Below are 15,113 nucleotides of genomic sequence, written 5' to 3' on the forward strand. Positions count from 1 at the left end.
CAATATGACCAATTTGAAGCCATGCAATAGAAATTATTTTCAACACCTCTATGGCTTATTTCTAAGTCTTCCACTAGTAACTTTTTAATCAAATCATGTAATATCTAACACATTGGGGTAAAATCATTTACTATGAAAGCCTGTAGTCAGTGAATTAATAAATTTTTGCATGGTCTCCTAATGTAACAGAGAAGTTTCTATATTCTTTTTTAAATGGCTGAGGAAGAAATATCAGAGAGTGTCCATTTGGCCTTTGTTCAAAACAGCCCAAAGTGTGGTGGTCACAATCTGAGTACAATGATGGCAGGCAGTCAGAATTAGATGTAGTCCAACAAGGTTAGTACTTGTTACTGAATGAAAATTTACTTTTAGATGGCTGGAGTTTAACTAATATAACTTGACACGAATGATCAACTGGACAAAGAGGTTAAAGACCATACCTTTTGTAAAAGTGGAATAATCCTACTTTCTCTGATTAATTTCTAGTTAACATTTACTTTACAAAAAATTGCTTTCTTAAAAAAAATCAATTTTCTATATTCGTGGAGACCGCAGGAATTCACTTAATAAAATTAGAACAAACCAAATATCAAGTTATGCTCTCGGGGAGACTCTGAAACAAAAGCTTTACGTGTTTACAGCCATCCCGGGCAGTCTGCTCACTTTGGCATGGTAAGTCTGCTCTAGCTCTTCTTTGTACAGCTTGACTTGGGCATCGTGTTGCTCTCTCATCTCATGAAGGGCTTGAGCCAGCTTGTACTCGTACTCAATTTGACGCCCAGAATCCACCTCTACCAAGCGAGTTTCATGCTTTCTTCTGGTCTCGTTAATCTCCTAGGAAGAAAAAAATGACATAAAACTAAGTTACTTACTATGGCGGATATCAAGACCATCTGAAGTTTTACATACCAACCTCCTCATGTCTGTCCTGACAAGCATGTGAATAGACAATTTTTTGCCTTCATTTTCAAATGAGAAGATTTTTGAGACAGAACTAATGACAGAAATGGTAGCATCTCAAACTCTAGGAATTTTATGTTTATTTTCAGTAGCACAGCTATTTATTTCTCTAAAGGCAAGGAATGGCTTTCCAGCCATTCTAACTAGGTATACTGAATAGCAGGTAATTATTTTTCTAAATTGTACTGACAGTAGTACTAAGAATAACTCTGAAAAAAAATTCCACATGAAAAGTTAGAAACTTATCAGTAAAACTTCAACTAGAAGATTTATGCATAAAATAAAACTTGTCTTAGACATACTAAGACAGAGTAAGCTAATTTACACGACTAATAGCTGGTGATGCTAAGGTATCAACATCAATTGATACACAATCTTATTGACCATATTACTTTTCTATCTCAAATACATATGGCAATTCACTATCAAAGAATAGAAATAAGAGGCATAATCCTTCACATTAGTTTTTAAGGAATTATCCAAACTAGAATGGCTAGGAACACAAGTCCAAGAATACAATTTCCATTCTAGCGTCTAGCTCTGAAAATACAATAGACCTGTCTTTAATGGCAATAATTAAAGAGGCCACAAGAGGGGGATATAAGAACTTCTTGTTTCTGCATCCTCTTCCAGCATTCGGTTTTTCTGTGCATGTCCCTCATCTTTCTCTTAACTACAGGAAGATGAGCTGGACGGAATCAGAAAACCAGGGATCAAATCCCAGTTCTGCTACTAGACTCCTAGGGCTCATATCTATATGAAGTGAATGTTACTTAAATCATAAAAATATGCAAATAAAAAGGTTTAGTTCAACCAGTATCAGGTACCTACTAGCCATTTTGCCCTTCATCTGCCTCCCTTCCTCTTTTTGTTGCTTTTCTCCTTCCTCTTACCTCTTAATTGTTCATAATAAGGAATCTAGGTATATTTACTGAATAGAATTTGACCCTCCATGGGGAAAAAAAAAGAAACGAGGAAGATTTTTTTTTAATTCACTCTCAAAAAGGCAAAACCCCAAAATTCAAAGTTGCTACCCAAACATACTAAAATACTAAATTATTACTTTTTAGTGATGTTTTTCACTTAGTATTTTACATAAAATAAATGACTTACAAAGAAAAAAATCCTAAACCTCTGGTTTAAAGATGCAGGAATCCACACAGCTTCAAAATTAAGAAACAATAGATCGTGGGAAATTTTAACAAAATGAAACAAAAATGTAAGTCAATATAAAGATACTTCAATTTATAAACTGTAGTAAATAATTATATGATAGCAGTCACTGTAATTTATAAGGAGCTTTCACACATGGTATTTTACTTTGATCCTTACCACTTCTCGGGGAAAAAACAGCAGGAACTGATATTTCATTTTTAAATAAGAAACCGACTCAAGAACTGTCCAAAGTCTGGCTGCTTATCCAATGAGTGCGCTTTGTCCCCACAATACCCAGTAAAAATGGTCAATTTCTATTAAATTATTTTTCTCAAACTAAAATTATTTAACTTCTATAATAAATTCCTATTTTAAAATTGTTAGTCACCATTTTTAACATTCAGTTCAGTTCAGTTCAGTTGAGTTGCTCAGTTGTGTCCAACTCTTTGCAACCCCATGAATCGCAGCACACCAGGCCTCCCTGTTCATCACCAACTCCCGGAGTTCACTCGAACTCACATCCATCGAGTCGGTGATGCCATCCAGCCATCTCATCCTCTGTTGTCCCCTTCTCCTCCTGCCTCCAATTCCTCCCAGCATCAGAGTCTTTTCCAAGGAGTCAACTCTTCGCATGAGGTGGCCAAAGTATTTGGAGTTTCAGCTTCGGCATCAGTCCTTCCAAAGAACAACCAGGACTGATCTCCTTCAGAATGGACTGGTTGGATCTCCTTGCAGTCCGAGGGACTCTCAAGAGTCTTCTCCAACACCACAGTTCAAAAGCATCAATTCTTCGGCGCTCAGCCTTCTTCACAGTCCAAGTCTCACATCCATACATGACCACAGGAAAAACCATAGCCTTGACTAGACGGACCTTAGTCGGCAAAGTAACGTCTCTGCTTTTGAATATGCTATCTAGGTTGGCATAACTTTCCTTCCAAGGAGCAAACATCTTTTAATTTCATGGCTGCAATTACCATCCGCAGTGATTTTGGAGTCCAGAAAAATAAAGTCAGATACCATTTCCACTGTTTCCCCATCTATTTTCCATGAAGTGAGGGAACCAGATGCCATGATCTTCGTTTTCTGAATGTTGAGCTTTAACCCAACTTTTTCACTCTCCTCTTTCACTTTCATCAAGAGGCTTTTTAGTTCCTCTTCTCTTTCTGCCATAAGGGTGGTGTCATCTGCATATCTCAGGTTATTGATATTTCTCCCAGTAATCTTGATTCCAGCTTCTTCCAGCCCTGCGTTTCTCATGATGTACTGTGTATATAAGTTAAATAAGCAGGGTGACAATATACAGCCTTGATGTACTTCTTTTCCTATTTGGAACCAGTCTGTTGTTCCATGGCCAGTTCTAACTGTTGCTTCCTGACCTGCATATAGGTTTCTCAAGAGGCAGGTCAGGTGGTCCAGTATTCCCATCTCTTTCAGAATTTTCCACAGTTTATTGTGATCCACACAGTCAAAGGCTTTGGCATAGTCAATAAAGCAGAAATAGATGTTTTTCTGGAACTCTCTTGCTTTTTCCATGATCCAGCAGATGTTGGCAATTTGATCTCTGGTTCCTCTGCCTTTTCTAAATCCAGCTTGAACATCTGGAAGTTCACAGTTCACGTATTGCTGAAGCCTGGCTTGGAGAATTTTGAGCATTACTTTACTAGCATGTGAGATGAGTGCAATTGTGCAGTAGTTTGAGCCTTCTTTGGCATTACCTTTCTTTGGGGTTGGAATGAAAACTGACCTTTTCCAGTCCTGTGGCCACTGCTGAGTTTTCCAAATTTGCTGACATATTGAGTGCAGCACTTTCACAGCATCATCCTTCAGGATTTGAAATAGCTGAACTGGAATTCCATCACCTCCTCTAGTTTTGTTCATAGGGATGGTTTCTAAGGCCCACTTGACTTCACATTCCAGGATGTCTGGCTCTAGGTGAGTGATCACACCATCGTGATTACCTGGGTCGTGAAGCTCTTTTCTGTACAGTCATTTAAGTATTTAACTGCATGTTCTTTAACCTGCATGTTCTCAAACCCTCTTCAATTTTGAGAAAATACACATGTGCCTTTCTTCAACTGTATTACACTACACGTCTTTTCTGGTAACAGCTGTTACTTTTACCCCTCAAGGCAGAAGCACAGAAGTTATGGCTGACAGATATTTTTTATAACTATAAACGCTGTGGGTAGCCAGCCCCCAATGACTGCTATGTTCATCTCCTGTGTGAGCCCCCTTCCATACTGTATCGTGGTTCGTCAGTGTGATGGGGAGTGACGGTGCATCACTTAGGGATTTAGTCTCTACAAGACAATATAGCTTGCCTTGCTCTCTCTCTCTCTCATCATCCACTCTTGAGGAATCCCATCATGAGCAGCCCTAACAGAAGAGCCTGGTGGGCTACAGTCCGTGGGGTTGCAAAGAGGCGGGGACAACCAAGCGACCAATATATACACATAAGGAAGCCAATGCTGAACTGGTATCTCCAGACAACAGCTGTGAATGAAGTCTGAAGTGTCCCTCCAGACCAGGCTGAAAGCCTGACTGCAACCTCATGAGACCCTGAAGACAACATCCAAGTTAAACAGCTCTAAGATCTCTGACCTTGAGAAACTGTAAGATAGTAAAAGTCTGTGATTTTAAGATACTAAATTTTGAAGTAATATATCACTAATACAAATGCTTAGAGAGGTTGACAGTTAATTAACAGCTGTAGCCAGACCTTTTTAAGTTAGATGAAGTAAGTTGAGTTATATTATTGCACAAGTGAAAGTCGCTCAGTCATGTCCAATTCTTTGTGACCCCATACAGTTTCCATACAGTCCATGGAATTCTCTGGGCCAAAATACTGGAGTGGGTAGCTGTTCCCTCCTCCAAGGGATCAATCTCAGGTCCCCTCCATTGCAGGCAGATTGTTTATCAGCTGAGCCACCAGGGAAGTCCAAGAATACTGGAGTGGGTAGTCTATCCCTTCTCCAGCAGATCTTCCTGACCCAGGAATCAAACCGGGGTCTCCTGCATTGCAGGTGGATTCTTTACCAACTGAGCTATCAGGGAAGCCCTAGATGAAGTAAAAGCTTATAAATTTACCGTAACACCTTGAATTCTTACATGTAGCCTTTTTAGGAACAGTGCTTTAAATCCTTTGCCTACAGAATCCTTCCCATTTTTTCACATGTATGGTTTAAAACAAAGCCTTTGGGGATCCTTCCATTCCTTAAAGAAAAGAAATTATACATAATTACCTCCTCATACATGTTTTTACGAAACTCCAAGTCCTCAGTAAGGCTCTGACAGCGATTCTCCAAGTCCACTTTAAGTAAAGTTTCATCTGCTAACTGTTTCTTCGCAGCAGCTAAAGAGGCTTCCAACTAATAGAAGGAAAAAGAACTAATGAAAATTATACAGCATTCATTTAGTAATGAATTTGATACCGATGGATTGAATCAAGTCAAGTATTACAATTTCTATGTATTTGTCAATGTATGAGAGTCCCTCATGATAATCTTTATCACAGAAGTGTGGGTTCAACTGCTGGTCCCACCCACAGAGTGTCACCTCAAAACAGCCCTCAAATTCGGTAAATGGCAACAGGGGATGAAGAGATACCTATGGCTTACGTTTCAAAACTCAAACGAATGATTTTGGCTACCAATTTCATTTTTTCCTGTGTGGAGAGCACCATTAAGACATCTTCTCTCTTTTTACCCTACATTTTGGTACAATAATGAAATAAGCTGTGAGATCGAGAAACGAACGATCACAACAAGCAGGACGAACGGCAGCAATAAGATCTGCACAGTCCAGACACAATGACTGAGAGGTGAGGGTGCTTTACACGCCAGCTAGCTCAGGTCTATCCTTGCAGGTGTAACCACCATCGCCGGCCAAAATAACTCAATAAATTTAAGATAAAAAACATAAATCAAGTTTTACAATCAAGACAGATGGGGCAATTAACCTGCAAAATACAGCTCAAGAGCAGAGTCTAACTTACCTGGGCGATCTGATCCTTCAGATCTTCCAAATCACTCTCTAAACTTTTCTTATCACCAAGCGCTGTCGCCAAAGCGGCATCTTTCGAATTCAGCGCTGCTTCGTATTCTCGAAGCTTGATCTGGGCTCCATTAAGATCAGATTCTTTCTTAGCATAACTGCAAAACATTTGAGAAAGTGCAAGACATCATATTATACAGCTGAACTGAGCCATTCTCCCTCCCTGTTTAAGGGGGAAACAAAAGAGGAGGTAATTTAAATAAAGGCGGCCATAAGCTACTAAAATCACAGGAGTGATTCGGGAGCACTCTATCTGGAGTGCTATCTTTGGTGGATAATAACTTCTTCCTTCAACGACCACCCTTCCGTGGTTAGCAATGACTCTAGCTGTAAGATGTCCAGAGGCCCAAAGTATCAGACTCTGGTTGTCTCTGAGGGAGAACACAAGCCTTCTTGTTTTATAAAGAGGTGTCTCTATGGTTCACTAAAACATTTCTAAAGAAATGAAAACCTGTTATTTTTAAATACAATGAATAGTAAAAATCAAGACATACATGAGACATAAATCAAGATAAATGATGAGATTAAATAAATGAAAATGAAAAGTTACTTCAAAAAGTAATGTCATGACTTGTTGATATATATTGATAGACACTTCTTAGACATTACCTAAGAACTGACCCCAAGCTTACAAGTAGTTTCCATTTCTTACACAAGAAGTGGTTTTTAAACTTCCTTAACTACAAATAAGGGGCTTCCTAGTATTTTGAAGAAAATAATTATTTTCAGTTTATACTAGTAACTATCCAAAAATGAAACTAGAATGAAGGGCTATTTTACTTATAAATATCACTTTTTATTAAATGGAATTCTACATTATAAAATTAAGATTCCTTAGGATATAGTTTGTCAAATAATTATATTGTGAAGATCAGTATTTTTTAATCCAAATAATTTCATTATCATTAATAGGTCATACTGGAAAAGCCTTAATAATATAAAAACTCTCAATATATGTTCTTAATTAAAACTGCTATTATAGAGAAGTATTTCCACTACTAATGTTTGAGAGTGGGCTCAACAGAGGAATCTTTAATTAACAGAAATCCTTAAAATATTGTTATATCAATACCATAATAAAATGAAGAAAAAACTATCCAAAGGATAAGCAAAGGTAGTGAAAAGAGAAGATTTAATAGTACTCAGTTTTTGCTCATTTTGGTATTATAAAACAACTACATACACATACAAAATCTCAGCTGTCACATAACAAGAATTTTTTTTCTTAAATTCTGTATTTTTAAAAACCACAAGATGGCAGTCTTTCACTGAAGACTTTGTTTAGAAAGGCGAGGAAAAAAATCAACTGTAGGAGAAAAAAAAAACTTCCCATACAGTCATTAATTTGTTAACAAAAATGCCTAATTCATAAAAGTGTTGGGTCCCAAAGCTAGGAACACCACAGAAAAGAATCAATACTTGTGGAAGAGCCATTACTTTACCCCACAATATAAATGACCAGAGCTGGAAGGGAGAAATAGCACAATACATTGGATTTTAAAACACAGTCATATTTTATAGTGAATCGCACAATATTTACAAAAGCTACGGACTCAAAATTACTTAACGGTTACAAAATTCTTCTGCATCACTGACTAATATTTAAGTCAGTGAATATTAGGAGGGGCTTCCCTCGTGGCCCAGTAGTAAGAATTCACCTGCCAAGGCAGGAGACATAGGTTTGATCCCTGGTCCGAGAGGACCCCACATGCCACGGAGCCAACTGAGCCCCTCGCCACAACTACTGAGCCAGTGCTCTAAAGGCCGGGAACCGCAACTGAAGCCTGCGCCCTAAAGCCCCTGCTCCCCACAAAGAGAAGTCACTGCAGGGAGAAGCTTGCACATGGCAACTACAGAGAGCCCCTCCTCGCCACAACTAGAGAAAAGCCCACACAGAGATGAAGACCCAGCACAGCCAGAAATAAACAACACTATTTTCACAGAGCATGCAGGAAGTCTTGGTCTACCTACCAGCACACGGTCAAAGTCCAGAGACCTGCAAAACGGACATCATGGAATACACACATGCGAGGATGCATCAGCCAAGCACAGAGCAACATCTGACACTGCTCTCAGCAAAGAATAGCTTAGACAGGAATCCAAAGTTGCGCCAAAGTTTCACTTGAGGCATCGGTGGGCATTCTTCTGAGACTGTACTTCCTAACTGAATTTCTTCAGTTACTGACCTGCTTATTCAACGGAGATGTTTTCACACATGCACATGCTGAGTGTAAGTCAGAAAACATACCCATTTACCGGAGGTGTTCACCTAAGAACCAAAACTTTAAATTGCAGCAACAAAAAAAATGTTTATAAAACATAGCTAACGCTCTAATTACGAATCTCCTCCCTTAATAAACAAAATTACTTTCATTTCAAGTAAGCTTGAATTTCAGTCACAGAGAAGGAAATAGCAACCCACTTCAATATTCTTGCCTGGGAAATCCCTCGGACAGAGGAGCCTGACAGGATACAGTCCGTAGAGTTGCAAAGAATCAGACACAACTTAGGGACTAAACAAGCTTGAATTTCATTCATAGCAAGTAACCAGGTCTAATCAAATATCTGACCATTAAAAAAATAATCAGCTGGAAAGGCTACATTTACAGTACTGTTATTCTATCTCAGTGGATCAGGAGAAACAGACATAACTTCAATAATGGACTTCCCAATAGAACCTGGTACCTAAATCTGGGACCTGTCCTTATAATCTCCTGAGGCTTGTAGGACTAAATAACCTAAACACAATTCATTACCTGCTACTTTCTGAATTGCTCCTGCCCACTTCTGACTACCAAGAAAACCACTGCTTTAATCACCTTGGTTTTTAACCTGCCAACTCTTTGAACTTGGCTAGTTTTAGGACCAGCATTTCAACCCTGGCTTCAGCACTGAGCTGCCTGACTCTCAAACTCTGTGTCTGTTTGCTGAGGACTCTGCACTACCTTTTCTCCTCGGATGACAAGTATCCCACTCCCTCAGTAGCCTTCATTTGTTTAAGTGTACCCCATTCCGGACTACTCCCACCAATAAATAAATGGAGATTAGAAAATGCAACCAATTACATAATTGCTGGAAAACGAATGCTTAACTGAGCCCCTAGGGGATATCCATCATTGGCAGGCAGTAACTGTAGAGCGCATTCTAACTAAAGTCACATCACCTATACACAACACACAGAAAATCACTTAAGACCTAGGATGTATATAATAACAACTTAAAAGTCAATTATGAATCATACTGTAGTTGTAAAACCTGAAAAATTAAGTTGACCACTTAAATAGGGAAATAAATTAAGCAGAACTAGAGGGATAAATACATACTAGAACATGATCTGAAACTTGTTACAGAACAGTTTTAATTAGTCAGGCATTGGCAACTTCCCTGGTGGCTCAGAAGGTAAAGCGTCTGCCTATAATGTGGGAGACCCGGATTCAATCCTTGGGTCGGGAAGATCTCCTGGAGAAGGAAATGGAAATCCACTCCAGTACTCTTGCCTGGAAAATCCCATGGACGATGGAGCCTGGTAGGCTACAGTCCATGGGGGTGGCAAAGAGTCGGACACGACTGAACGACTTCACTTCACTTGGCAACTTACTGCCCTTCCGCTAACTTTTCACTGGTCAGTTTACACAAGTCAGTATATAGCACAATGCTCAGCTGAATTAATTCTCTAGCTTGACTAGTAACACAACCCCCAAAGTCCCTGAATTCAGGTTCCCTAAATCACCTACTACGTACCCATGAACGAAGACTCCATGTTCATTTTCAGGACAGAATTTATATATCCGGGTTTGGCTTCCTTCTTTCACAAGTGCCATTAATTTTCAGTTTTTCCTCAAATACTTTTGTCCTTGTTCATTGATTCTCATATATGGAAATATAAGTAACAAAGTGTAACATTAAGCAATTCAAAATAAGAGACCTAAATGGTAAGATGGTCTCTTAGTTGACAGAATAGCTACATAAGTAGAAGGTATACAAAATTACTTTCTGGATGTTAAATGGCATTTCCATGAAATTTACCAAAGGTTATTATACTGCAAATATACAAGAATAGATAAGGGCAAGAAAACTAGGAGATTCCCTAGTGGCTCAGATGGTAAAGAGTCTGCTTGCAATGATGGAGAACTGGGTTTGATCCCTGGGTTGGGAAGATGCCCTGGAGAAGGGAATGGTTACCCACTCCAGTATTCTCGCCTGGAAAATCCCATGGACATAGGAGCCTTGGAGGGCAATAGTCCATGAGGTCGCAAAGAATCGGACACGACTGAGCAGTAACGCGCGCGCGCACACACACACAAATGCTTGCTAAATTAATAAAATCTGTTGAAGATGTGTATTCTTATGAAAAAAAAATACATCCAAACTGTAATAATGATAGACTTTAGAATACTGACTTTAAAAAGCCACACATCCTCTAGCTGCCATCTTGCGTCCCCGCGTGTGCGCCTAACCTCAGCGGGTCCGCCCGAGACCACCTGAGCACCAACCCTAGTCCCCCGAGCGGCCCCATTTCCGCTCCAACAAGATGAAAGCAACTATCATGAACCAAGAGAAACTGGCCAAACTGCAGGCGCAAGTGCGCATTGGTGGGAAAGGAGCTGCTCGCAGAAAGAAGAAGGTGGCTCATAGAACAGCCACAGCAGATGACAAAAAACTTCAGTTCTCTTTAAAGAAGTTAGGGTAAACAATATCTCTGGTACTAAAGAGGTGAATATGTTCACAAATCAAGGAACAGTGATCCGCTTTAACAACTCTGAAGTTCAGGCATCTCTGGCAGCAAACACTTTCACCATTACCGGCCACGCTGAGACAAAGCAACTGGCAGAAATGCTCCCCAGCATCTTAAACCAGCTTGGTGCCGACAGTCTCACCAGTTTAAGGAGACTGGCTGAAGCTCTGCCCAAACAATCTGTGGATGGAAAAGCACCGCTTGCCACTGGAGAGGAGGAGGATGATGAAGTTCCAGATCTTGTGGAGAATTTTGATGAGGCTTCCAAGAATGAAGCAACTGAATTGAGTTAACTTCTGAAGAAGATAAATCTTGAAGAAGTTACTGGGAGCTGCTATTTTATATTATGACTGCTTTTTAAAATTGTGTTTATGGATCTGATAAAATCTAGATCTCTAATATTTTTAAGCCTAAGCCCCCGGACACTGCAGCTCTTTTCAGTTTTTGCTTATATACAATTCATTCTTTGCAGCTAATGAAGCTGAAGAAGCCTAAGAATAAAGTTTGAGACAAAGATAAATAAAATTCTTTGCCTAGCAAAAAATAAAATAAAACAAAAAGCCACACATCTGGCAAGGCGGGGTGGGGAACAAGCAAGAGACACTCATATTTCTAAAGATAAAAACAGAAATACAAGTATTGGGTCTTTTTAATTACTGCCTTCACACGTCAGACAACAGCTTATGGAAACCAAAAAGGACCCACTCTCAGGTATGTTTTAAACCCCACTCATAATATTCCATAGCAAAATACTAGGCAACTCTGGTTGCTCAGATCACTTATTTGCAATTTTGAAAAGCTATTACAGACTGTCAAGTTCATCTTATTTAAGAGTAGCTACTCAACAGATTCAGACTTAATAATGTTCCTAATTTTTAATCTCCCTAGATGGAAATGAGACTACAAAAGAAGATGAAAGACCAACAAAAACAAAACACGCCAATGAGTTCTCGGCAGGTGTCCAGCTACCTTTCTTAACTCAGCACTCATCACTAACATTTACTTCAGGACCATTCTTATTTAGAAAAACAAATTACAGGGAATGAAAGGGAAATGTCATTTTAGTTTTTTACCTTCAATCAGGTAACAGGAACCATTCTTTATAAAATTACTTTTAATCATATCCACAAAGGCTTTTAAAATCCTTCAAAATAGACCCACTCTACATGGAGAGCCAGGCTGATCAGGCACAGCTCTTTGAGCTCTGGTGTTAATATACAGTAAGGTTCTTCTGAACAGCTGTCTGGTGGCAGCTGAACACCACTCAACACTAACGCAATTATTCAATGACTATCAAATAATCCAGCCTCTGAGGCACTTTCCATCCCAGAGTTCAGAATCAACATGCCCTATATTATGTAGCCATGGTTCAGACTTTCAGTGCAAAAATAAACTCTACTTTGGGCTTTAGTTCAGTCCAATTGCTCAGTTGTGTCCGACTCTTTGCGACCCCATAGGCTGCAGTACGCCAGGCCTCCTTGTCCATCGCCAACTCCCAGAGCTTACTCAAACTCATGTCCATTGAGTCAGTGATGCCACCCAACCATGTCATCCTCTGTCGTCCCCTTCTCCTCCTGCCTTCAATCTTTCCCAGCATCAGGGTCTTCTCAAATGAGTCGGTGTGGGAGCGACTGTGAGGAGATACCTGGCATCCAAGGGCAGAGAAGACCCAGAAAGATGGTAGGTGCTGGAGCAAAGGCTGCGTGGTGGGCGTGCGGCTGGAGAGTGGCTCTGAGAGGATACGCCACGTCCAAGAACAAAGGAGATGCCCCAGCAAGATGCTAGGAGGGGCAAAATCACGTTTAGAATCAAACCCCATACTCACCAGAAACGCTCAGAGGGCTCAAACAAACCTTTTGAGCACCAGGACCCAGAGACCCCATAGAGGCTGGGACAGAACTGTGTTTGGGCTTAAGATAAAGGATATTAATAGGCCCAAACAAAACCCTTCTGTCCTGAAACTGAGTAATCTATCTAAAGTAATAGACTCAAACTGCATATTAAATGCATCTGCCCCAACATTCACTCATCAGCCTCAATACTGTCCTCAGAGTATCTTCCCTTCCAAAGGGAGAAGGGATCTGATCCCCAATATTTCTACCAAGGAAAATTAATTACAAACTAAGTAAAATCTAATATACAATGTCACCAAAGTCGTGTGATCACAATTTCCATTAATAAGGTCTCCTCTGACACAAGCAAAAAGACTAAGATGCTTCTGCACAAACCCAAAATGGATCATTTCCGGTGGTAATAAAATTCTGCTTCTCATTCAATAAACTGAGCAGCTGGGAATTCTCTGGTGGTCCAGTGGTTAGGACTCCATGCTTCTGCCGTAGGGGGCATGGGCTCCATCCCTGGTCAGGGACCTAAGATCCCACAAGCCAAGTGGCGTGGCCAAAAATTAAACATAAATAAATAAACTGAGCAGTCAACACATTAGCAACAACCCAATCAAAGTCAGGTAAACTCTAATTACAATCAGGTTAAAATTAGGAAAAAATTAAGCAAGATCAACACTGGACCACAGAACCATTTCTCTGAACAAAAGAAATCCACTGACATAAACAGACGCAAGAGAGGAATGGACAAATACAGTTTAAGTTTTAACAAAAAAGTGACTTACTGGGGAAAAAAAAACAACTAAAATCACAACTTCGTTATGCTAGGTCACTGATCTGGGTGTGTGGAAACTAGCAATGAACAAAACATACGGAGTCCCTGATCTTACGGAAGGTACATTATACTGGGGAGAGACACAAATACATATACAGCAGGGATAATCAATATTTCAAAGAAAAACAATTCAGAACAAGGAGTTAGAGAAAGAAAGGGAGGATGATCATTTTACATAGTGTTCAGAAAGAGACTGATTTTATGTCACCAGCCAGTTTTTACATCAGAAAATCACTTTTCAAACCCAAATTTTATCCAGCAATACAATTACTATCATTAGTTATTTCATTGTTCCTCTATGGGTTATGTGCAACCCAATCTAAAGAGAAAACAGTCTCCTACAAAAATGGTCATTACTAAGTCAATAATTATTTGGGGGAAGCCTAGAGAGTGCTAGGAAATGTGCTGATACAAGAAGAAGCAAAATCAGACTCCAGCCCTGTGCACAGAGATTCCAGTCCAGCAGGGGAACCAATGAATCACACAAAATTGTCTTAACAAACCAAACCTATCAGCAGCATCCCTAAGAAACAGAAAAGGTACACAGTGCTGTAAGAGCACATGATGTAACTTCCCAGTGAAAATGGCACATTGAACACGGCTCCACTGTTACCCCATCCAGAAACGCAACAACTGAGTAACAAATTGACACGGAAGGAACAACATTTTAGAAGCTAAAATTAGACGAGTGACAATGAGCCTGGCCAACCCTAGAGGGCCGAATCTCAAGCCAGACACAGGGCTATGTGAGAAATGACCTAATTTATACTGCAGATACTGTTGACAGCAAGAGATACCCCAGTAACCTGAAGTAGGACTAGATGAAAATCTATTTGAGAGGCTAAGCAGACCATACTCCTGGGCCAATGGCTCCTCATTCACCAGGATGAGAAAGGAAAAGTTTACTCTCTAAGGAGTAGAACAGAACCTCAGACCTGGCGCCACCTGAACAGCCAAAGGCACACTATCATACTGAAAAGGCAGAATTCCAGTGGACTTTTACAGATGCTGATGTCGCCTCTCAATCTCCCTCAGCTTGAAGTGCACTGTACAGACAAAACCCAAGAGAGAAGACTTGAAGACAGACACTGGGTAAGTTTCCAACTAAGCGATTCCACTGTTACACAATGATGCTTAGTCATGAATGCATCCATTCGTGCATACAGCTTCCCATTCTTAGAGCCCTGCTTCTGAACACAGAGGACATATAACAGTCATCAGACCTTTGAGAGAAACTCTCACTGTAAACTGACTCACCCAGTGTCCATTCCACCCTCCTGGCTGCGCTTTCTTAAACTAGAAAACATAAACGACATTTGCCAGAATCTCTTGCAGCTAGGATTCTGGAGGCAAAGTATATACTCTCACTGCTGCTGCTGCTAAGTCGCTTCAGTCGTGTCCGACTCTGTGCGACCCCATAGATGGCAGCCCACCGGACTCCCCCGTCCCTGGGATTCTCCAGGCAAGAACACTGGAGTGGGTTGCCATACATCCATGATACAAAAGAAGGAAGTATCATGGGGCTACCTTTCTA

The 15,113-nt window shown here is 40.1% G+C and overlaps 1 protein-coding gene and 1 pseudogene across 2 annotated transcripts in view; one reads left to right on the top strand and one right to left on the bottom strand.

Moving 5' to 3' along the window:
* The window catches only part of LMNB1 (lamin B1), a 53,220-nt gene that overhangs the window by 22,604 nt on the left and 15,503 nt on the right, over positions 1 to 15,113 (bottom strand). For both annotated transcript variants that reach the window (XM_004008662.5, XM_060415644.1), the window contains exons 2-4: positions 6,110 to 6,266; positions 5,358 to 5,483; positions 664 to 834 (exon numbers count right to left, since the gene is read on the bottom strand). In XM_004008662.5, the coding sequence (XP_004008711.1) occupies positions 664 to 834; positions 5,358 to 5,483; positions 6,110 to 6,266 (454 nt within the window). The remainder of the gene's footprint in view (positions 1 to 663; positions 835 to 5,357; positions 5,484 to 6,109; positions 6,267 to 15,113) is intronic.
* Positions 10,587 to 11,428, top strand: LOC101107349 (transcription factor BTF3-like; annotated as a pseudogene).

This window comes from Ovis aries, chromosome 5, assembly GCF_016772045.2.
Source record: "Ovis aries strain OAR_USU_Benz2616 breed Rambouillet chromosome 5, ARS-UI_Ramb_v3.0, whole genome shotgun sequence".
Lineage (NCBI taxonomy): Eukaryota > Metazoa > Chordata > Mammalia > Artiodactyla > Bovidae > Ovis > Ovis aries.